This window comes from Phragmites australis, chromosome 10 (genome assembly GCF_958298935.1).
Source record: "Phragmites australis chromosome 10, lpPhrAust1.1, whole genome shotgun sequence".
Classification (NCBI taxonomy): domain Eukaryota; kingdom Viridiplantae; phylum Streptophyta; class Magnoliopsida; order Poales; family Poaceae; genus Phragmites; species Phragmites australis.
Window position 1 is genome coordinate 26,698,788 of NC_084930.1, and position 20,413 is coordinate 26,719,200.

At 46.5% G+C, this 20,413-nt stretch overlaps 1 protein-coding gene across 1 annotated transcript; it reads left to right on the top strand.

Annotated features, from left to right (window-relative positions):
- The first annotated feature begins 312 nt into the window (after nt 1-312).
- Nucleotides 313-5,800, top strand: LOC133930503 (signal recognition particle 9 kDa protein). The gene is made up of 4 exons (XM_062377162.1): nt 313-549; nt 660-728; nt 5,289-5,382; nt 5,465-5,800. The coding sequence occupies exons 1-4, from the start codon at nt 478-480 to the stop codon at nt 5,539-5,541; spliced, it is 312 nt and encodes a 103-aa protein (XP_062233146.1). The 5' UTR covers nt 313-477; the 3' UTR covers nt 5,542-5,800.
- Nucleotides 5,801-20,413: the final 14,613 nt, after the last annotated feature.

Here is a 20,413-nt window from a genome sequence, read left to right on the forward strand (position 1 = left end):
ACCAAGGTAGGTTGGACGTTGCCACCCACATCGAACCCAGGTCTCGCCAGTACCGTTGGGAGCTCATGCCACCAGGGTGAGAGCCGTTCGCCAGGACCGATAAGTTGACGACATGTTGTGACAGTCCTAGGCACAAGATTTTTGACCATGGACAAAACTACTTGGAAAGGAGAGGGTACGGATTCACCCACCAAAAAAACGAAAATCATAGTTAGATCTCAGAATTTTAAATTTAACACACTCCCCTCAACTCAAAATTCTGCACCCACTCGATTTAATCTTATATAGGCTACATCTCCGTTTCACTCTATAGTCACTGCCTCTAACCAAGGTGAGAAGGAGAAGGCGCAATCCGAGCAGTGCAGCAAACCCTATTTAAACCGCCGCGGCCTCCTCCCCCGCAGGCCCCACCCAGATCCGACCACCCACACCGCGCCACCCCTTGCCTCCGGCCAGCGCAGCGCCGCCGCCGCAGCGATGGTGTACGTGGATTCGTGGGACGAGTTCGTGGAGCGGTCCGTGCAGCTCTTCCGCGCCGACCCCAACGCCGTACGCCACGACCCCGATCCCCCCTCCTTATTCTCCTCTCGTCTCGCACGAACCCCTCCCGCTTCTTCCCGCGTGTCCGATCTAACCTGACCTGCTGCGCGTGTCTGCAGACCCGCTACGTGATGAAGTATCGGCACTGCGAGGGGAAGCTCGTGCTCAAGGTCACCGACGACCGCGAGGTACCGCGCCCGACTTTTACTCAGATTTGCGTTTGTGTTTGTTGGTTCGGGACGTGGACGACGGGAAGATGGTGTGGTTTAGATGCCGGTCGCTCGTGCGGTGCAGTTGCGCGTGCGGCGGGCTTAAAATTGGGCCGATCGAGGGTTATAGATTGTGCGCCTTGACAAATGCGGCATCCCATGGAGCAATTTTGTTCTGTTTCATCATGAGGTCGTTTGGTGTGTTGATTGTGTAGTGTGAATGTGTGATAGCTGGGTATATAGCATCAGGTGCCGTGAAATTCAGCATTCTGGAAATGTATTGGGCTATTGGTAGCATCTGTTTGAGGATTGGAAAGATAAGATAGGCGCTAATTCTGTCTGAAATAAGTGTCTGAAATCTAAGTGATTTTGTGGCATTATTGAATATTAGTCTTGCACAACTGTTACCAAACGTGGGCATGCATGATTTTCCTTTCAACTTGAAGAAATTATTGTCGTTTAGAAGGCAATCACTCTTCTTCCGGCTAGTTAGTTTTTGGATGAGCGTCATATATGAACTTTTTTGTGTTAGCTAGATGCTGAAGGGCACTATTTTGTTGAGCTAAAACTTGAAATGTACTTCTTCTATTATGGAATCCGTTACGCTGCGCAGCTTCACATGCTCCAGTGGACTTACTCAGATCGTGGAATTGCGTGCCCAATCATAAGTTATATCTTATTGGACCTGTTATGGGTCTGAACTTCAGATATTTTTGCTACTTTATAGTATATACGTAAAACATCTGTTTTTGTAACTCTTGTAGTAATGTAATTTCTACACAAGTTGATTCACTACTCCAGAGCCCCCCTCTTCCATATTTGACTGCAGTCAAATTCAAATGTAACCACATGCCATATGGTTGCGCACCTGATTGCTCCGAAAAGTTTGAGAATTTTGTAAGAAAATTATGGTAAAGGTTAAATGCAATTATTGGAGTTAAGGTAGGTATAAGGTTCCTAGCACAAATTCATGCCTGTACATTGCCTTTGTACAATAGATCTCCTACAGTATATGATTGAATTGTTAGAGTTCCGTAAGTAAAGGTTGACTTTCAGATTAAATCTTTAATTGAATAAGCATTTTATTGAAATCTTTTTCAGCTAGCAGTTGTACTTTTTTAGTTGACGATTAAATGGAAGGATACTGAATGTAGAATGTCCTGAGCTAGGATATATAAGCGATATGTACTGTCAAGAAAGCACTTAGCAGAACCTTCAAAATGTGGCATTTGGGAATGTTTTAGCTATAGTTTTCATTAAAGACCAGCGTTGAGTTCTATATTTGGCTCAGATGTAAGAAAAGAAAATTAGCAACTACTTTGCTCTCCATTGAGTTTATTGAATATTTTTCCCAGCCCATCCGCTGGATCATCATTTACTTGTGTAATGGTGGTTGTTTATTGGAGGGAGAATGGCGACCATGGAGGTCGCCGGCGGCTAGGGTTTTGGCGTAAGGAGGCGGCGGTATGAGAGAGAGAGAGAGAGAGAAGGCGAGGGTTGGTCAGGCGCCAGGTGTCTGGACGGCATGAAGAAGGGTTTCTCTTCTATTTCTTGCTTATCTCTTTATTGATGGTTTATCTCTTTTTATATAGAGAGAGGCTAACTTGGCCCCTAAGTAATCTATTACACGATGATGAAAAAATCGACCGATCAGCCGATTAATTGGCTAAGTAATTGGTAATGGGCAGGGCAACGAGTAGATTAGCGTATAATCGGCTCTAAAATCAGCCGGCCGATTAATCGGCCAGTCAACTTGATTAATCGATGGTCAACATCCCAAAACCCATCCAAATCTGAAACCCTAGTTGTAAAATTCCCCAAATTAACATCCCAAAATCTTGAACCCTAACCAAGAAATTCCATCGGGGGAGGCATTGTGAGACTTATCTTATGCTTGTTGTCGTCGTCGCTAAGGAGGACCACTGACATCTCATGTTGTCCTTCTCACTGGCGGGGACCCATCTTCTCAGCGTCTCAGGAGCGAACGCGGGTTCCTCAGTTTTGTGATCTCCACGCCATCGCCATCTCCTTTTGCGCGTCGGGCTTTGCCGGAGCACCTCCTCCCATTTCGCCGCATGTGCGTCGGGCACCATCGTAGATCCATCGACAGGACCGCACGTGACCTTAGTCATGCGCGTGCCGACATGTAGGCTTGTTGCGGCGCCATCATGCCTCCTCTACTTGGCTCTCGCCGGCGGCCTTGCGCCGTCGGGAATCTCACGGGCCGCCGCTCTCGTTCTCTCTCTCATGTGTGACGTGGCTGAAATGGAAAGGAGCGAAAAGTGATTAGGGTTAGGGTTCCTAGGAGTGCGTCGTGTTTTTTGATCCGGGCAAAAATGGCGGTGAACCATCGGATTCTCTTGGACGGTTGAGATTTCATCTCCACGTTGATTTGGGCCGGCGCGCGGTGAGGAGGCAAATCAGGCCGGGAGCTGCTTCTCTGGGCCGACGTCACAAGTGCCATGGAGATGGGCTAGTGCTCGGGCCAAGCAGCCGAAAAGGTCCGGCTAGGCCGCGTGTTTTTATACCAACCGATTAATGGTTGACCGATTAATTCAGTTAACCTCCGATTAACCGATTAATCCCTACTCCATGGCCGGCCGAGCAACTACCAATCACCGATTTTTTGAACAATGCTATTACAATTTGGAAAGTAATGGAAAACCCTAATCTACTTAATGATCAAGAAACGGCGTGGACCCGTGAACAGTACCCAATCTTCTTATTTTTTTACTACAACTGCTACAACGAGCAGGCTTTTGGGCTGGCCAGTCCTAATGGACAATGGATTAGGCCATGGCTGACACTTGTAATCTTATTGTCTTTAGTCTCGACAACTTTGCCTTTTAGTTCCATTTCTTGCTTGTCCTATGCATTGCCTCTATTGTGTGTGTTATTTCATTGCTTCTGTTTGGCCGATCTGGCTCAAAAAAATCGAATTGTGTATTGTGCACACACCTCAATTTATTGTTTAAATTTTGATTTAGCTGCCAGGTGTACAAAAGTATGACTTTCATGGTGGCAATTATTATCAACAGCTTCTCAACACATTTTCTAATAAAAAAAAAACTCTTTAGGGAGTACCAAACCCTTTAGGGAGGTACTTACACGACCTGCGAGCATCTGGATTCGAACCCAGATGGGCGGCCTCTCAATTGGAGGCTCTACCAACCGACTTGTTAATCCAGACTTGCCAATCGTATATTCATATGCTTGTCTTTTATGATCTTAGACTGAGGTGACAAGTTATCGAACTACAAGCTGTGTTACCTTCTTCTGCTCTTCTGTTGACTTTTCTGATTGGGAAGCTGTCACTCTAAGATTTCTAACTAAAAGGTAAAGTTGCCATCTAATGTCTGTTTTTACTATGAGTAATACAGCGAGATATCAGTGTAGTGCAAAGATTATTACTGGTGAAGCTTGTCGCCAAATATGCAAGGCAATGAGCTAGGATTTTATATTTGACTGAATCTAGTGTCCTTCACTGGTGATTCTAACTATATTAAACAAAGTCAGAAGAATTATCACACTATGATGACAAAATAGTGGGTACTGGCTACATATATGCAAAGAGACTTAAAATACGTAATAGAAAAGTTCCATCGAATATTTTGGTTGGCGCAGAATTCCTGCTCCTGTTTATCAAGTATTTTATTCCGGCTATGTACCTTACTGCCTTTTTTCCCTCTTATAAGTGTCCTCTGTGTTCTTATTTTTTTTTCTGCTTATAATGTATTTGACCATTGCATTCTTAGTATTACTCCCAAAGTCCCTTTTTAATGTGGTACAGAGCGTTACAAATACGAGCTTGACTATAGTAATAGTAGTTCGGCAAAATATTCTGCTGCACGTTTGGAGTTACATTAGAATTAAAATGAAGATATCCAGTCATGGGAAATGTCACACCATGACATTGGAGCCTTATAAGGTGCACGTTTTTTGGGTAACACTGCTTTCTTTGACTAACAACATTTGAGCAATGTATGATTGCAAATAATCCATCCAAATATCAGCATCTCAATACCTTTTTGCTATTATTAATGTTATGCTAAGCTTGAAAAAAGAATTTGGATGCCAATTATTAGCGGACACCTTTTCAAATTTGATCCATAGCCCAATCCCCAATGCAATGTCATTGTCATCACTGGGCTTCATGCGATAGCCATTGTTGCACATGATTAGTGTATCTTTTAAATAATTTGCATTAAGAGCTATTCATCATTTACTTATCCATGCTAATACCGTTTGTTGGAGATCTTCATTGCTTCCAAAAGTCTTGCCTAATACTTAAGTACTTAACCATACTTGCGTTGCTTCTTTCTTGTTTATTACAGGAGCAATTATCTTCTTCTGGAATCTAAGCTGATAAAAGTACATAACAATATCAAAGCATAGGCCTGTAGTGGTGTAACTTATTACTACTTGCTTGAAAGACCTATAATTGCTAGCTAGTGTAATATTCCTGTGCACTGCATATAGTATGAAGTTTGACTTAAATTAAGCACCCATGCTTTGCTGACAGAAGTGTAATGCCTGCAGTGCTTGAAGTTCAAGACAGATCAAGCTCAGGATGCAAAGAAGATGGAGAAGCTAAACAACATCTTTTTTGCTCTCATGACTCGTGGGCCTGATGGTAGTATTCTATGTTTTCTCCAGGGTTACAATCATTGATGAATTGTTTCACTAACTTGGCTTCCGGTTTTCCCATTGTGCAGCTGATATAAGCGAAGTTTCAGGGAAGGAACAGGCAGAGCAACAGCAATCAAAGAAAGGGCGGGGCAGGAGGCAGTAATGCCTGGTTTGCTCCTGATTTCTTTCAGAAAAATCACAAGTGGAATGGTGGATGGATTGACTCTTGTTGTCCCTGCTATGTTCTCTGAAGGAATTTTGAATAATCTTGGACTTTTCCTGGTACAGAACTGAAACATACTAAACTAAACGCACTATCATGATCGAGAAACACTCGGTCCTTGACCTTTTCTTTCACAGCTGAGGTGTTTTTATCGGTGGTTTTTTAGTAAGAATGCGACTAGATATTCTGCTTGAATTCATCATACTTCTTGATCTTATCTTGCATCCTGTGTGGGGCCATACTTCATTTGAAGTTGATACCGAAGCACCTGTGACACATGTGATGCCGCTTGTGCCTCAGCTGGTATGACAGACTGTTACATGGGGCAATGTGCATATACATCTCTGGCAACTTAAAGCCGGCAGAACTGTTGTTTCGCTGCGCGTCCTCTGTATCCTGTAGGCTGATGAGCTCGAACATGTGGTTACCTCCCTCGTTGGCTGTCTGACCCCTTGTTCATGGATTCGTCACAGCAGCAATGAAGGGTCACGGTAACATGCTCAGCCTGCGATTTGCAGATACACATATGAGCTGAAGGTTATCTTGTACTGCTGTCACGTGCCCTAGCGTCAGTTTCTTGTCCTGTTACCAGCTTGTGATTTGATCCGGTTCATACCACGTAGCAGTACTTGTCTAGAGTTTAGTAGCAGAAAGCGAAAGTACATATAGCCACTTGTCAGCCCGTTTTCATTATGGCAGCCGAAGACCTCGGACTGAGTGAAGGGTTTTTAGGCGTTGATGGTATTTGTGTCACATTGTAGGGAGATGTTGAATTTTTATTAGCAATGTTATAGAGGTATATAAAGGAAAATGAGATGGAGGATAACTTTAGAGGGGTTCATGACTTTTGCTCTAACTAGAAAGAATGCTCCTCTCGAATAAGCTAGCGGAGTCGATATTTGCTACAGTATAGAGGCGAAAAAACAGGCGTTAGTCAAAATCCTAGCTAGATCTGGCCCCTCCATCTCTCTAGCCAGTGAGAGGCGGGGACTGGCTCTAGTCACCTATAGTCTTGTACCTAGTTTTTTCTAGTTAGGCTTTAGTGTTTTCACTATGGTTGGACGCTAGCTGCTTCTGCTACGCCGCCGCAATGGTTTTAGCGGTCTTCGTCGCTATTCTTGTCGCCGGTTTCTCCGTCGGTGGCCTCGCAAGTGCAGGGTTCCTCTTTATCAACTCTGGTAACAGTGACAGTGCATTCTCTGGTGTTAGCCGAGAGAGGGTAGTTTTGTTCTGTCTTTTGGCGAATGAGATAGAGCTTTTGTCTTCCCCCATGTTTGGGTGACATTTTCGACCCGACGAGTCTGTCCCCGACAGCAAAATGGACGTCTATGCGGCTTTGGCCGATGCTTTTGCTACGAGCCATCGCAGATCTGTTTCTGTGCCACTCCTCCTGCTGGTTGGAGGTGCCGCTAGTTCATTTTGCTTGTTGTGTCTAGTGAGGTGTTGGCTGATGCTCCTTCAGTGGTCTACATGTGTCCTAGTTGACATGGGACATTGGATGATGCAGCATTTTCCAAAGTTTGGAACCCTTCATCGATGCTGCAGTGCAAGTGTCTCTGGTGTCGGCAGTCGTCTTCGATGGCGGCGAACGGACAAGCAGAGCTCTTGGTTAATGATGACCCTTAAGGACTTCATTGTAATTTTTATTTTGGCTAGGGTCTTTGTTTCAAAATAAGGATGTACTGTACTTCTTTATTAATATAAATCCCTCCCTTAAAAAAAAAAAAAGAAAGCTCCTCTAAAAAAACAAAACTAGAAAGAATGCCACAAGCCAAAATAGTCGTCCAGATTCTGCAACGCTGAACCAACGAAGTTAAGTTTAGGACTGCGGACAAACGAAGCGAGTAAAAAACTAGTACTACACTGGAAAAGGTCACGTACTGGCATGCATCCATCCTTTCACGGTCCAGTGTTTTTCTGTACATAGCTCCTCTTTGAAGCAGTTGAAATTTATATATTTTTTTAAAAGCTGTTTATTCCTTTAAAAAAAATAGTTTATGGTCTTAATTTTTAAGCTCTTAGCTATAATTTTTTTTTTAAAAAAAATTACTCTCAGCTAGTTTATCAGTTTTTATTTATTTTATTAAAATATAACTTATTAGCTTTTCAAAAATCAGCATAAGTTCAATCTATTTAGCACATCTTATGATTTCAAAAACAGAAACTACTGATAAACTATGCTAAATAGGATCATAGCCGGTTAAACTGTTGCCCCGAGAACCTTTTCAGTAGACCAAGCTTTTCGGGTGTGGGCATGCGCTTATTTTCCCCGAAAATAAAGTTTGTCCGCAAAAGGTTAAATTACAAAGCATAACTAACGAGAGGTATTCGCTTTTTTCCCACCGAAAACCCCCCAGTGGTATTCTATTTGCCACTTGTTTCACATGCATAGACTCATAATAATCTACATGTCATTCTCAACAGTAATTATCACGTCCTGAGAATAGCAACTGAACAATTATCCCTTCTATTAGGTCGCGTCTCTAATGCTCATGCGATCCAAACACATGATGGGTTCAACAAGTTCAACCTCAACATTGTACGAAGAGCAGATAAGAAAAAGGAAATGTAATGCATCGTCGCGTTATCATCACTGTTCATCGTTATCTCGTGCATTTTCCATTGTTGATGAAGCCTTGTTCAGGGCATGCTGGAACTGCAGGTGTTAAATCCTTCCCAAAGGCAGCGCAGATAAATAAAGCCAGAGTTTAGTTTTTACTGTTCCGCTACAACGAGACCGTTTCCCAATTCCGGCTTTGCGTTCACCCTTTCTACCCGCTGAAAGCGGCAAAGACGTGCGGTGACTCTTCCGAGTAAAAAAAAAAAAGAATCATGGGACCGGACAAGAGTCACCGGGTCTTTTTCTTTTTTTGGTTTTCTCCACCCGTTGAAGCCTCGGAATGGAGGTGCAGCGGTGCCCAGCGAAACCCACCGGTTCAACGAGCGGCGCGTCAGTCTCGTACGCCGTGTCCTCTCCTGCGCATGCTGGAGGCTTTCCGTGGTCGGCTTTTTATCATTTTTAATCAATATTTTAAAAATTTATCTTTATAATATTATTATAGTATTTTTTATAGTATTATAGCATTATTTATTTTTTATCTTCAGTAACTACTCTATTTTCTACCTTCTATTACTTTTTTTATCTTTTCAAACCCACGATCATTCATATATGAACAGTGATACAAACCTCCCTTGCTTGTCACATTTTTTCCTCCCGCAGTCTCCTCTCTATTTCCCTGTAGTGCTCGATGCCGGAGCTACTAGAGAGCGATGCGGGGCGCTGGAGGAAGCAAATGATGTGTGAACAGGGATACGACAGGCTTTGCGGTCTCCGTTGGAGCTGCCCTTAGGCCTGTGTTTTTCAACTGGCTCACTCCTCTACTCTCTTTCTCTGGTCTGCCGCCCGCTTCTCATCGTGAAAACCTGCACGTCGCGGATGTGCGGTCGGCGCCAACCTCTCATTCCTTAGCAACCGGCCTATGGTGCCCACGTCACAACGGCCACATTTACAACAGTGCCTCCAGTGACCTTCGAGCTTCGGCACTGGCATGTCAATCCCACATAGCCCAAGTGGCTACTAGGCTTTTAGGTCGGTTTGGAACGAAGGGATTGGAAAAAAAGAGGATTGGGTAAAACCACAAGAAAAAGGAAAGAATACATTGACAAAAAAACATAGGATTGAAAAAAATGTAGAAAACAAATAGATTACTCCGTTAGAACTTGGAAGGGCGGGTTTGGTTGAGATCCTCCTCTTTGCATTATATGATTGTATCCTTAGTAGAAGTAGGGCCAAGAAAATGGCTAATATAAATCTTTGGAATAAGTCTATATGACCCCCTCATGTATCAAGGGTTGACTACTTAACTCTCTGACATATGAAATCAGTTATTCTACCCCTAAACTAGTCAATCCTGTCTATTTAACCCCTTATGGAGGTTGTAAGGTTTGTCTGCTTGTGTGGCACCCAGGCCCGCTTGTAAGGTTTATCTCCGTCCCTCGACTCACCTACTTCTTCTCCTCCCCTAGTCCTCACTCCCTCATCCTGTCACCCTCGCTCAGCTTGGATTCGAGCTTCGCCCGTCGCCCCCAGCTAGATCCAGTGAGATATGAGCCCCTCCACTGACGACAGTGACTCCCCCTACTCTGCCGCCCTTTCTCCTGCTTCCGCTAAGATTCAAATGTCGCCGAAACCACCGCCACTGTTGCCAGCATGGAGAAGCTGCTGAGGGGTTCGTGCGCATCAGGTGGATAAGGTGCATCGATGTAGGAGGTGAACAGCTCCGCCATCGGCGCGCCTCTAGTGTCGTTTTGCTTGGACATGTGGTGGCGTGCATTATGGTGGCTAGTGGCAATGGCGAGCTTCTCCTTGAACCTATAGACCTCAGTCAGCTTGGCCTGGAGCTAGCATTGGAGGTCGTCGAGCGCAGCCTCATAGGGTGCAACAGCCTCACGGAGTGGGGACGCTATGGGGTTGGGGCGCAGGATGTGGCCTGCAGCGGCGGAGCGGCAGAAGCAATCACGGAGATACCCTAGGTGGCATAGCTCGACGACAACGGTAGTGTCCACCACACGCATCTTGTCAGAGGGTGTAGTTTCAGGGGAGGCAATTGGAGAGGTAGGAGGAGGCGATGCGGTGGATGAGGTCGCCCATAGTGACTACCTTGCTCGCCATTTCTTTCTCTGCCTCCCTCGTGGTGCGGCTGCTTTGAGGTGGATTAGCGTACTAAGAGCAGAAGGGACCAAGTAGGGGCGATTTGGTGACCTCTAGGCGGTGACCAGATGCTTGGTCTTGGCGGCTCGACTACGGCGCTCGGTCGGTGTGAGATAGAGATAGAGAGAGGGAATAAGTGAGGAGGTGCTGCTTGGATCTGGACGGCTGCACAAAGAGGAACAACATGGGAGAGCTCATCCTCTTGGCCGAACAGAGGATACAAAGGGTTTGTCGATGTAAAGAATAAAACGGTCCCCTATTAGGAGGGCCCATAGCGGTAGATGCCAGCTGTCAGTTGATATTTTTAAAACCATAGCCCCCATGCGCACGACCAGTCCCCTTTATTCTTTTGACAGGCGCGGGGCATGTACTCACCTAACCAATCTAATCGTATTTAATATCATCTACTCATGTGTTTTCCTTCCACAGGCAACCTTTCGACAGGCAAGTCGTGGTTGGTGCAGAGACAGTGTGACCCGTCTTGTAGCATTTTAATGCTACTATATGGCTTGGCAGGCGAGTGTGACGGGCTTGCAGTAGGCATGATGGCGTTTGGTGGATAGGACAGAGCGTGCAGGACGACTAGGGCGGGTCGAGCATCCCTATCCCTGTAATGATGACCTAAGAGTATCTATTTTCGTCAGGTATAGGACAACCACCGTATTTAGCATGTTATATGTATGATGGTATTTTGTTGTATCTATATGCGCGACCCCCATGTGCATATACATAAAAAGAAAAAAGAGAAAAGAAAGAAAAGAAAAGGAAAATAAAGGGTGACCTGGCCTTGGGCCGGCCCGGTCTTTCTTTCCCCCTCTTTCTCCACCGGCCGCATGGCCCAGCCCAGCCGACTGGCCTCCTTCTCACATCGAGCCGGCCCAGCCCGGTCGCCCCCACCCTTATCCCATCGCCCGCACCTACCCTAGGGGGTGCCGCCCCTGCTGCTCTTCTCCCCCATCTCCTCCTCCTCTCCCGGGTGTCAGAGCAATTGCGCCGCCCCTCTCTCCTCACGCTCGTGATGTCTCTCCTGCGCACCTGAGCCGCGCCTTCCTCTTCTCCCCTAGCCTCTTTGCTCCCCTGGACGGAGCGCCCGAGCACGCTGCCTCGGCTGTGACCGAGCCGCGCCGCTCACACCTCTCTTCTGGCCGGTGGGCCGCCGCTGCGCGTGCCCCGTGCTTATCTCCTCCCCACCAGCTATATAGTTCGGGGAGGGGTGCTCACGGGAGGAGGAGGCCGGTTCCAAGAGAGAGGAGAGAATAGAGAGAGAGAAGAGGATAGATAGAGAGAGGATAAGAGAGGAAGCCCTTGCCGCACAGGTCTTCTCGCCACCATGGCCATCCTTGCTGATGCTTGTGCCGGTGGGTCTCGGCAGTGATCTATTCTTCTCCCCCTCCATGTGTGCTACAGGTGGCCGGCCGTGGCTTCGTGCCCGTGTCCGTGCAAAGCAGGTGGCCGGCCATGGCTTCGTGCCCGTGTCCGTGTGGGTGGTTTAGTCCGTGTGAGTAGGTGGCCTTTGAGCCAGGCCTTTTGGCCGAGCAGGTTGAGGTGATTCGTCTTTTGGCCGTCGAGAGATGCTTCGGTGCCATATGCTTCCCCTCCTTCTTTATCCGCTACAGATCCTTCTCCGGCCATGTGAGTTTTGGCCATGCCGGTGATGAGCTGGCTGCTGTTGTTCTGGCTGACGAGCCGTTGAGGTGGTGTTTGCTGCCGGCCGCAGCATCGCACTACGCTGTACGATGAGTAGATGGTGGTGGGCTGTTTTGCCGTCTGTTGACCGGTCTATTCTGCTCTGTGGTGGCAGCCGGTTTGTTTTACTTTGTGGTGGTGGCTATTCTTTTTTGCTTGGTGATGGAGTTTGGCCGGCCATGTACCGTGACCATGGAGAGGTGTTGCCGTGAGTATGGTCACCGGCTGGGAGCCAGAGGGCCGCTGGCACGCTGGCCGGGGGTCTGGGAGCCGCCGAATGCTTGTGCTGCCGGCGTGGCCCATGTGTGTCATTCCCGACTGGGTGTTGTGTTGTGGCGCCCGGTCATGTGATCATTGCCGTTGCTATGGATTGAGTCGCATTTGCACCCCTTTTATTGCCTGAGTTGGTGGCTAGTTGATCTAATTGTTGGAGTTTCTGCACATGCTGTGCATTTTACCAGTTCTGGGAGTGGGCTTGTCTATGTAGCTGTCCATGCCATTTACTTGTCCTCTATTGCCACTTCTCTGGTACTGAAGGGCCCCCTTGAGGATTGTCCTAATGGCTGATCATGCATTCATATGGATTATTCTCTGTAGGGGTGCAAATGTTTAGTCAGATACACGTATGCGTGTGTACGGTGTGTGTGATAATAAGATGTAATCGGAAATTTGTACTTTATGGATTCAAATGGATTAATAAAGTGACAACGTTTCCATTTAGTTATTGTCTCTTTACCTTGTATACTTTGTGTATGCTGGCACACCCGCAGTTGTTATATTCACAGTTATACAATACAACAATTTGAACATAATAGCTTTGTTTCGAATCCATGAAACAATATGATTGTATGTACATGGTACACCTCGCCTTCTGCTATATAAAGAGGGGAGGATCAGGCTTATAAAAGGGGACACTCGGGATAGGTTCATCCAATCATAAGAAAATACATAGGACGTAGGGCCATTATCCAAAGGGAGTCCCGAACCTGGATAAACTCTGGTGTTCTTGAGTTCTTTTGATACACACACCCACCAACAACCACTAGAAACGTTGATCTCACACCTATCGTCTGCATACCCTGGATACATTATCAGGAATTAACCCTCGATAGTTGCTATAAATAGGAATTCAAAACCGCCTGTGGCTTTAGCAAACCATACCACTCTCTTGACCTTTCGATGTTTGAGGGCTTGATATCATGAGATCATTCCCTAAAGCTCCAGACAGTTTTGAATTTCTATTCATGGCAGTCGACAAATTTACTAAGTGGATCGAAGCCGAGCCTGTCAGGAAAATCACTGCCACAACAACGATCAAGTTCATACGGGGGCTAGTAGTGTGGTTTGGCAATCCAAACCATATAATTATGAACAACAAGACTTAGTTTGCTAGTAGTGCTTTCTGAGACTATTGTGAAGAGATCGAGACTAAGATTTGCTATGTGTCAGTGGCACACCCCTAAAGCAATAGACAGATCGAAAGGGCAAATGAGATGATACTGCAAGGGATTAAAATCTAGGTCTTCGATCGGCTAAAGAGCTATTCAAGACACTGGGTGGATGAGCTCCTCACAGTACTCTGGTTGCTACGAACGACCCACAATAGGGCTACGACCCAAACAGCTTTTTTCCTGGTCTTTGGCGCAGAAGGAATGCTCCCCTCCAAAATTACCCTTCAGTCTCCCCGAGTGACTAGCTACTTGAATGACAACCAGGTGGCGCAACGAGAAAATGACATAAACCTGATCGAAGAGTTCTACGAACGTGCTCCAATTCGAGCAGCCTGATATCAACAAAGCCTCAGACGCTATCATGATCGCAAGGTGCTCGAGCAGACACTGGTCGTAGGTGACCTTGTCCTTAGGTAAATCCAAAATAAGGCAGGCAAGAATAAGCTTTTCCCCAAGTGGGAGAGATCCTACAAGGTGGTCGATGTTACCCGATCTGGTGCAGTCAAGTTAGCCATAGAGGGCGGCCCTTAATTGCATTCCTCCTGAACATAGCCTAGTTGTGCAAGTTCTATGTGTAGTGTTACTCAAAGACGAGTCTGTTTCTCTATTTTGCGAGATCTTATAGACAAGCGTGGAACATGGCTTGTAAGTTTTCTGATTAAAACATCAAACACTCTATTTTGCAGGATTTCTCAGAAAAGAACAGTCTCCCACCTGATTCAAAGGCTTGACCGCCTAGTCGACAGTTTTTTTTGCCGACCAAGCGGTCGGGGGCTAGAGAAATTTATATTATATTGTCTTTTCCCCCTGTTTTTTTGCCTGTTTGCTCATATAGTGAGTACCAAAACGTTTAAGTGGGGATTCAAGTTGCCACTCGCACAGTTTTAAGGAAATGGACGACTAGCGAGTAACAACCATGAAGCCACAAGCCCTAACTCAGGTCGAGTGCTGGTCGCAACCAAAGGACTTGTCGTGCCAAGGGTTGCCCTAGGCACCACAATCCTAACTAGTGAGCGGTGAGGAAAGCCTTTGTCCCCCTAAATGTAACAAGCACTCAAAACCTACTTGACACATGAACACATATAAAGTTTACATAAAGACATGTCATTGCTTTATAAAATAACCACTAGTGTAATGCACGGGGGCTATTTCTAACAGTTTTATTCAGTATCCCTAAGATCCGAAGATGCCCCTCTATGGGTCAAACCGGATGGACCAAAGTAGAGACTGAGCCGCAAAAAGAGATGACCCCGCAAGGTCGTGAAGCTCCTCTGTGGTGTTCTGGACGCTGACAAAGCCTTTAGAGATTGTCGGAACAAGGTCCAGGTTGGGGAAATGCTCGCTGACACAAGCGAAGGCAAGGCAGGCGCTGTGGATTGCGGTCGCAAATAAGTGGTCGCTAATATTCCCACGCAACCTCTGCTTGAGCGCACCCGCCTCCTCGGAGGCCGCCAAGAACCAGTCGACATGATCAGTTATGGTGTCTCCAGGAGTGGGGCGGATCTAAAAGCCGGTGTCTCAGAGCAGAGAGTCGAAGGGGGTGAACGCCTAACTGAGATGATTGTAGAAATGTGCTTGCCACTACTTGTCGTCCCTCATCACTCGCTCCAAGTCTCTCTTCACTGCCAACATCTCTTCCCGACAAGCTGTGTCACGTCCCAAATTCCATAATCGTGAGATTTAGCTTAATCATGTATCGTTAGCATCATAATTAAATTGGAGGGGAATTATTTTGGCATATTATAGCAATTCGTTAAAATCATTTGGATAAGAGAAAGAAAATTGAGAGAGAAAAGAATAGAAATCGCTTTGGAAAATACCTCCTTTCCCTACCCTGTGGGCCCCACCATCCCAACCACTCAAGCGGGCAACCACCTGCTCTCTCTCTCTCCTCCCTCACTCACCACGCCCCCACCTTGCAGCTGCAGCTACAGCAGCCCCCTCCCTCTCACTCCCCTCTCAAGCTCTCTCACTCTCCCTTGGATTTCTCTCTCTAGGAGCAAGGCCATGGTATGCATGTGGTACTATTGCATTCTCTAGCTCATGAGCTGCTCATGTATCCAATTCATTTTCATTTTTGTGGTAGAATCGAGTAGTTCTTGAAGTTCTTGAGCTTTTTGGAGCAAAAATGGAGTTTTGGGTGAATATGAGCTCTAGAGTCATGTTGCTAGTTGATGAGTAAGTTCCAGGACTCTTGGACTATCCCTAACATGTTATCTTTAGGCTTGGAAAAGATCGCAACTCGAATCGACCCAAAAATCCACTCGAGAGCAGTTTTCTGGGCTGACCCGGATATTCTGGCCTCACCCAGATACTTCGGGTTCAGCAGAAATCGTTCGTCGAATTGTGTTCAAAATTGGTTAGGGTTTAGAGTGTAAGTCTTTGGATAGGACATTACACATTTGTGTAGCACAGATTTGTAAAGTGAGTTAAATCACCGAGGGGAAAAGTTGTGGGAGAACCCAAGTCTATATCACCCAGATAATCCGAGTAAGCCTAGAGATTCCGGGTAGCTGCGTTAATGAATAACCTAGAGCCTCTCCCGGAGCCTCACCCGGAGTGTCTGGCACATCCCGGATAGTTCGGACCAGCCCGGAGGTTCCGGGTTAAGTTAGAATAGTGACTAACCGAGAGCCTTCACCGGAGGATGGCCCGGAGGCTCCAGAACCCGGATATTTTGGATTCACCCGGATACTCCAGGTCAGGCCAGCAGAAGGCTGTAACAGAGCGCCTCTTCTGGAGGTTCACCTAGAGGGTCTGAACCCGGACACTCCGAACCAACCCGGATACTCCGGATGACCGTTATTTTCCAGATTTTGTTAGATCGTTTAGTATTGCATTGTTTCGCATGTCTTATACTTCTAGCATGTTGTTGAGCATTGTGGCGTACCATGTTGCATTCATGCATGCTCATCATTGCACGTGTTCTTATTTAGTGAACAAGGAGCCAGAGCGGAAGGCGACTGTGGTCGAAGATGACTCCAATCTTTCGAATTTCTACAAGTGTTGCGTGGGTAACTTTAGGCAACTACCTGAGCAGCAAGGCAATCAACTAAGCATATTGCACCATTGTTCAAGTGAATGAAGTTTAAAAATGATAAATTATGCTTATGTATGTTTGCATGTGTTGAGTCAAGATCGGGTACAAATGGGTAGATCCTATGCTGAATGCATTACTTCTACCTTAAATTGTTGTTCATACTTTCCTTGTCACCTTGAGTATGTTGTTGGCGTCTAGATTACAAGTTTAATCGAAATGCTTAGCAAGGCATAGGTCATTCGGTAGAAGTCGAACGGTGAATTGTTTCATCGTTCGCGAGCTTAGGCGTTATTTACTTTCATAATGATCACAATGTTGGTTATGAGTTGATGGTTGGATGAGTGATGAGTATGAGACGAGGTGTGGGCGGTGTTAGAGGTGTTATCTGCTCTGGAGGAAAGTCCTGTGGGCAGACCGGGAGAGGATCCCGGACACCGTAGACCGCTTGCGTCGTTTAAGCATTGATCGTCGGTGTAGTCGGCTTTAGCACTTACCTTACTCACCACATGCCGATCTAATGGTAAGGCGAGTCGAATACCTCTGTAGCTGTGATCATTTGGGCATGAACTTTGACGGTGTGAACGGGTGGGCTTATAAGAGGTGCTAGTTCTCTCCAGGAGTAGTTCTAGTACCTTTGCACCGAGCGATGCATGATCCAAATGGTTGGGGCTTATTAGGAAAGGTTGACATGAGTACCCCTTGTATGGATCTGTGTGGTCATACAAGCCGTATGGTCCTCAAGTCGTGTGGGTCCAGGAGTATCCCCCTGCAGGGTGTAAAAACATTTCAAAATGCCGCATTCTCGGTCATGAGCATGCTTCTGTCCATCTGCACCGGTCGTAGAGTTTTCGCTTGTGGTTGATGGTTGGATATGTGGGAGATGGTTGAATTGGTCTTTGTTACATGTATGTTCATAATGGTTCCAATACTTATGTTCAATTGGTTTTTGTAGGGTAGAATTATGTTTTGTTGGTTAAGTTAGTTGCTCACACCTATATGTCTAGGTTGCTTACCGCTTATGTTTAACTTAACCATGTGGCTTTTTTCTTGCTAATGGCTCAATGCATAATCCTTGGAGTCGAGCTATGTATATGTGCTCTATATGGTTTAAGTCTTGCGAGTACCTTCGTACTCATGCCTGCGTTTTCAGGTGCTGCTGGTGAGGAAGAACCGGTGTTTGGCTACTTCGTGCCTGCAGACCAGGGTAGCGGGCAAGAGTAGTTCATCCTACTCTCGGAGGTCGTGCTTTTGGGGTGGAGCCTAAGGGCATGTGGCTCCACTATCTTTTGTTGTATAGGTTTATATTTCCGCTGCGTAGTTGTTGTTATCTTTTGTTGTAAATTATTGCAAATGGTTGCATAACTAAAGACTTGTAATACAAATGTTAATTACTTGCTCTTTCTTAAGCTATGTTGTGATGCTGAATGTTGGAAGGGATGTGTTCCGATCTTGGGCACAAAACACGTGCTGGGACTACCGGAGCGGTATTCAGGTTAATCGTTGAAGTCATGATTAAGTAAATGATCAACTCACAAGCTGGTCACGGACTCAGGTCGCAAACCATGCAGGAGTCAGCTGGTCGAGTCTCACTTGGCTAGCCTAGAACTAACATGGCTTAATGGTGGTAGGGTCAATGCACCTCGAAGATCGCTTTGCAGGATCTCCCACTCGGTCGCAAACCTAAGCTAGCACTCGGCCATCGCTTCCAAACTGCTCTACTCATCGACGTTGTCAATAGGCATGGTTGGGGCATCGGGGCGAGCAAGGGGTGGTCAATTCTGGGACTCTACGACCATAGCAGCAACCAAAGCTTATCAGAGAAATTAAAAGCTTCATTCATGCATAATACATGTCTAAATTATAGTTCGAGGTTTACTCTTCCTCCATGGCCTCCTCGATGATCTCCACCTGGAAGATAGACCATACAAAACCCGCCAAACCTAGACACTCCGCCTCCAGCCTCTCCATGGCTATAACTTCCAAACAGATTTGGTTAGCACTTGAGAACGTACGCCGTTATGGCTTTCACCACCGTCACATGTCCTCTGAGGTCCTCACCACCAGGATGCTCGGGAGCTAGGAAAACTTTTCAGCAAGGATGTGGATGGTGTAGGCCCAGCCTTGAGTGGCCCTTTCATCCTTCAGGTCGGCGGCATCTAGCCCAACACTCCTCAGGGATCGCTGGATTGCCTTAAAGGCTTCCTTAAGAAAATTGCAGGTCTTTCGCTCATCCTCCTTGAGCTGAGAACGTTTAGCAATGAGCGTGGTATTTTTCTGTTGAAGCTTGGCATTTTTCTCGCTGAAGTAAGCGCCTCGCCCCCTTCTCTTCGAACACCAGCCTCTCCAGCTCGGCGCACCTGCTGCCCGTCGCCTCCTTCTTAGTGATCAGTCTTCAGATGGAGGCAGGAAGGATGGCAACAAAGGAAAGTAGGTCAGAGACCAGAGCGGGCTCCACGACTGGCTCCACAGATGCGGAGGTCACAGCTAGTGCTCCTGGCGTCGGAGGTACTTAAGGTTGGGGACTGGAACATCTTGTTGAAGCAATAGAGGAAGAGTTATGATCGGGGTCTATGGTGGGGTTGAGGACCTACAGCGACAACAGATCATAGAGTAAAAAAAGTAAGAAAACTTTCAAAGCATCTACACCTAACCAGGAAACTCACCGCATGGGTGAAGGGGTGAGCACGAGTCTCGTCTTTGTGAATCCGTTGGTGACCGGTGTCCCACGAGCACATTTGGATGCTTCCCACTGAAACGAAGTCCTCTGCTACTATCTTCCTCGCTGGCATAGAGCCTTGGCCAGTAGCAACATAATTGCCTCAGCCTGGTCAGGGTGACGCTGGTCAGAGCAAGTCTAGTCGGAGTGAGTCTGGTCGGTGCGGGCCTGGTCAGGGTAGTGCTGGTCGTAACAAGTTTGGCCAGTGTGAACCTGGTCAGAGCGAGTCTTGTTGGTGCTAGTTTGGTCAAAGCGACTCTGGTCAGGACAGGGTTGGTCAACCCTCTGTTGATCAGCACCGCTCGCAGGGCCTTCACTATTGGTCGATATTCGGATTTGAGCAGCTTGATGGTCACCGCGACTAGATTGATTGCCGACCGGAGCAGTGCTAGGCGTTGGAGTAGTCGAGCGGGCGCCATAGTTGAATTCCTGAATGAATCCCTTGGCCTTGTTGATCACCGGGCGTAGGACATCGACCTCAGGAATGCAACGACGTGAACCATGACACCCTCACCCAGGAGAAGGCTTGGAGGTGAAAATTATGAGAAATGCTAAACATACCAGTCTGATCTAAGCCCTCTCAAACAAAGGGAGATCACATAGCGGAGGTGCACCGCACGGAGGGTTATCTTTCCTGGGGGCCGTTGCCATCAGGAATTTGACCCTTGAGTCAGTGGCCTCGTAAGGAAGATCTAGATAGTAATGATACTTAAGATGTCACACGATCGACAACAAGAGCCAAGGAAACAACAGTGGGGTTACTGAAAGTGCCTAGAGGGGGGGTGAATAGGCTTTTCTGAAATTTAAAACTAAAAACAGCGGATTAAACTGCCGGATATTCCGGTGAAGTCCGGATACTCCGGTATGGTCCGGAGTATCCGGTCTAGACCGGAGTCTCCGGCCTGACAGGAAAATTAAGAATAAATTTGCACTGAGGATCACAGCTAGATTCTATGAGATGCACTAGGTCAAGAAGATGTTACTAAGCTAGAACAACAAATAAAACTAGCAAGATTGATACTATAGCAATTTAAATGACAAATTATTAAATGCACACGATCAAGTGAGTTTCACAAAATAGAACACGAGAATATATCCCGGAGTTCGGCCACCTCACAAAGAAGTGCCTACGTCTCCGTTGAGGAGCTCACAAAGAGCCGGGTCTTCTCCAACCCTATCCTCTTCTAGCGACCACAAAGATCAAGCTA

What these genes read in the sequence shown, in the direction of transcription:
- LOC133930503 (XM_062377162.1), top strand. Translation starts at nt 478, where the DNA reads ATGGTGTACGTGGATTCGTGGGACGAGTTCGTGGAGCGGTCCGTGCAG. An exon ending in AGGTCACCGACGACCGCGAG is followed by an intron (nt 729 to 5,288) that starts GTACCGCGCCCG and finishes TAATGCCTGCAG; the next exon opens with TGCTTGAAGTTCAAGACAGA. An exon ending in CATGACTCGTGGGCCTGATG is followed by an intron (nt 5,383 to 5,464) that starts GTAGTATTCTAT and finishes CCCATTGTGCAG; the next exon opens with CTGATATAAGCGAAGTTTCA.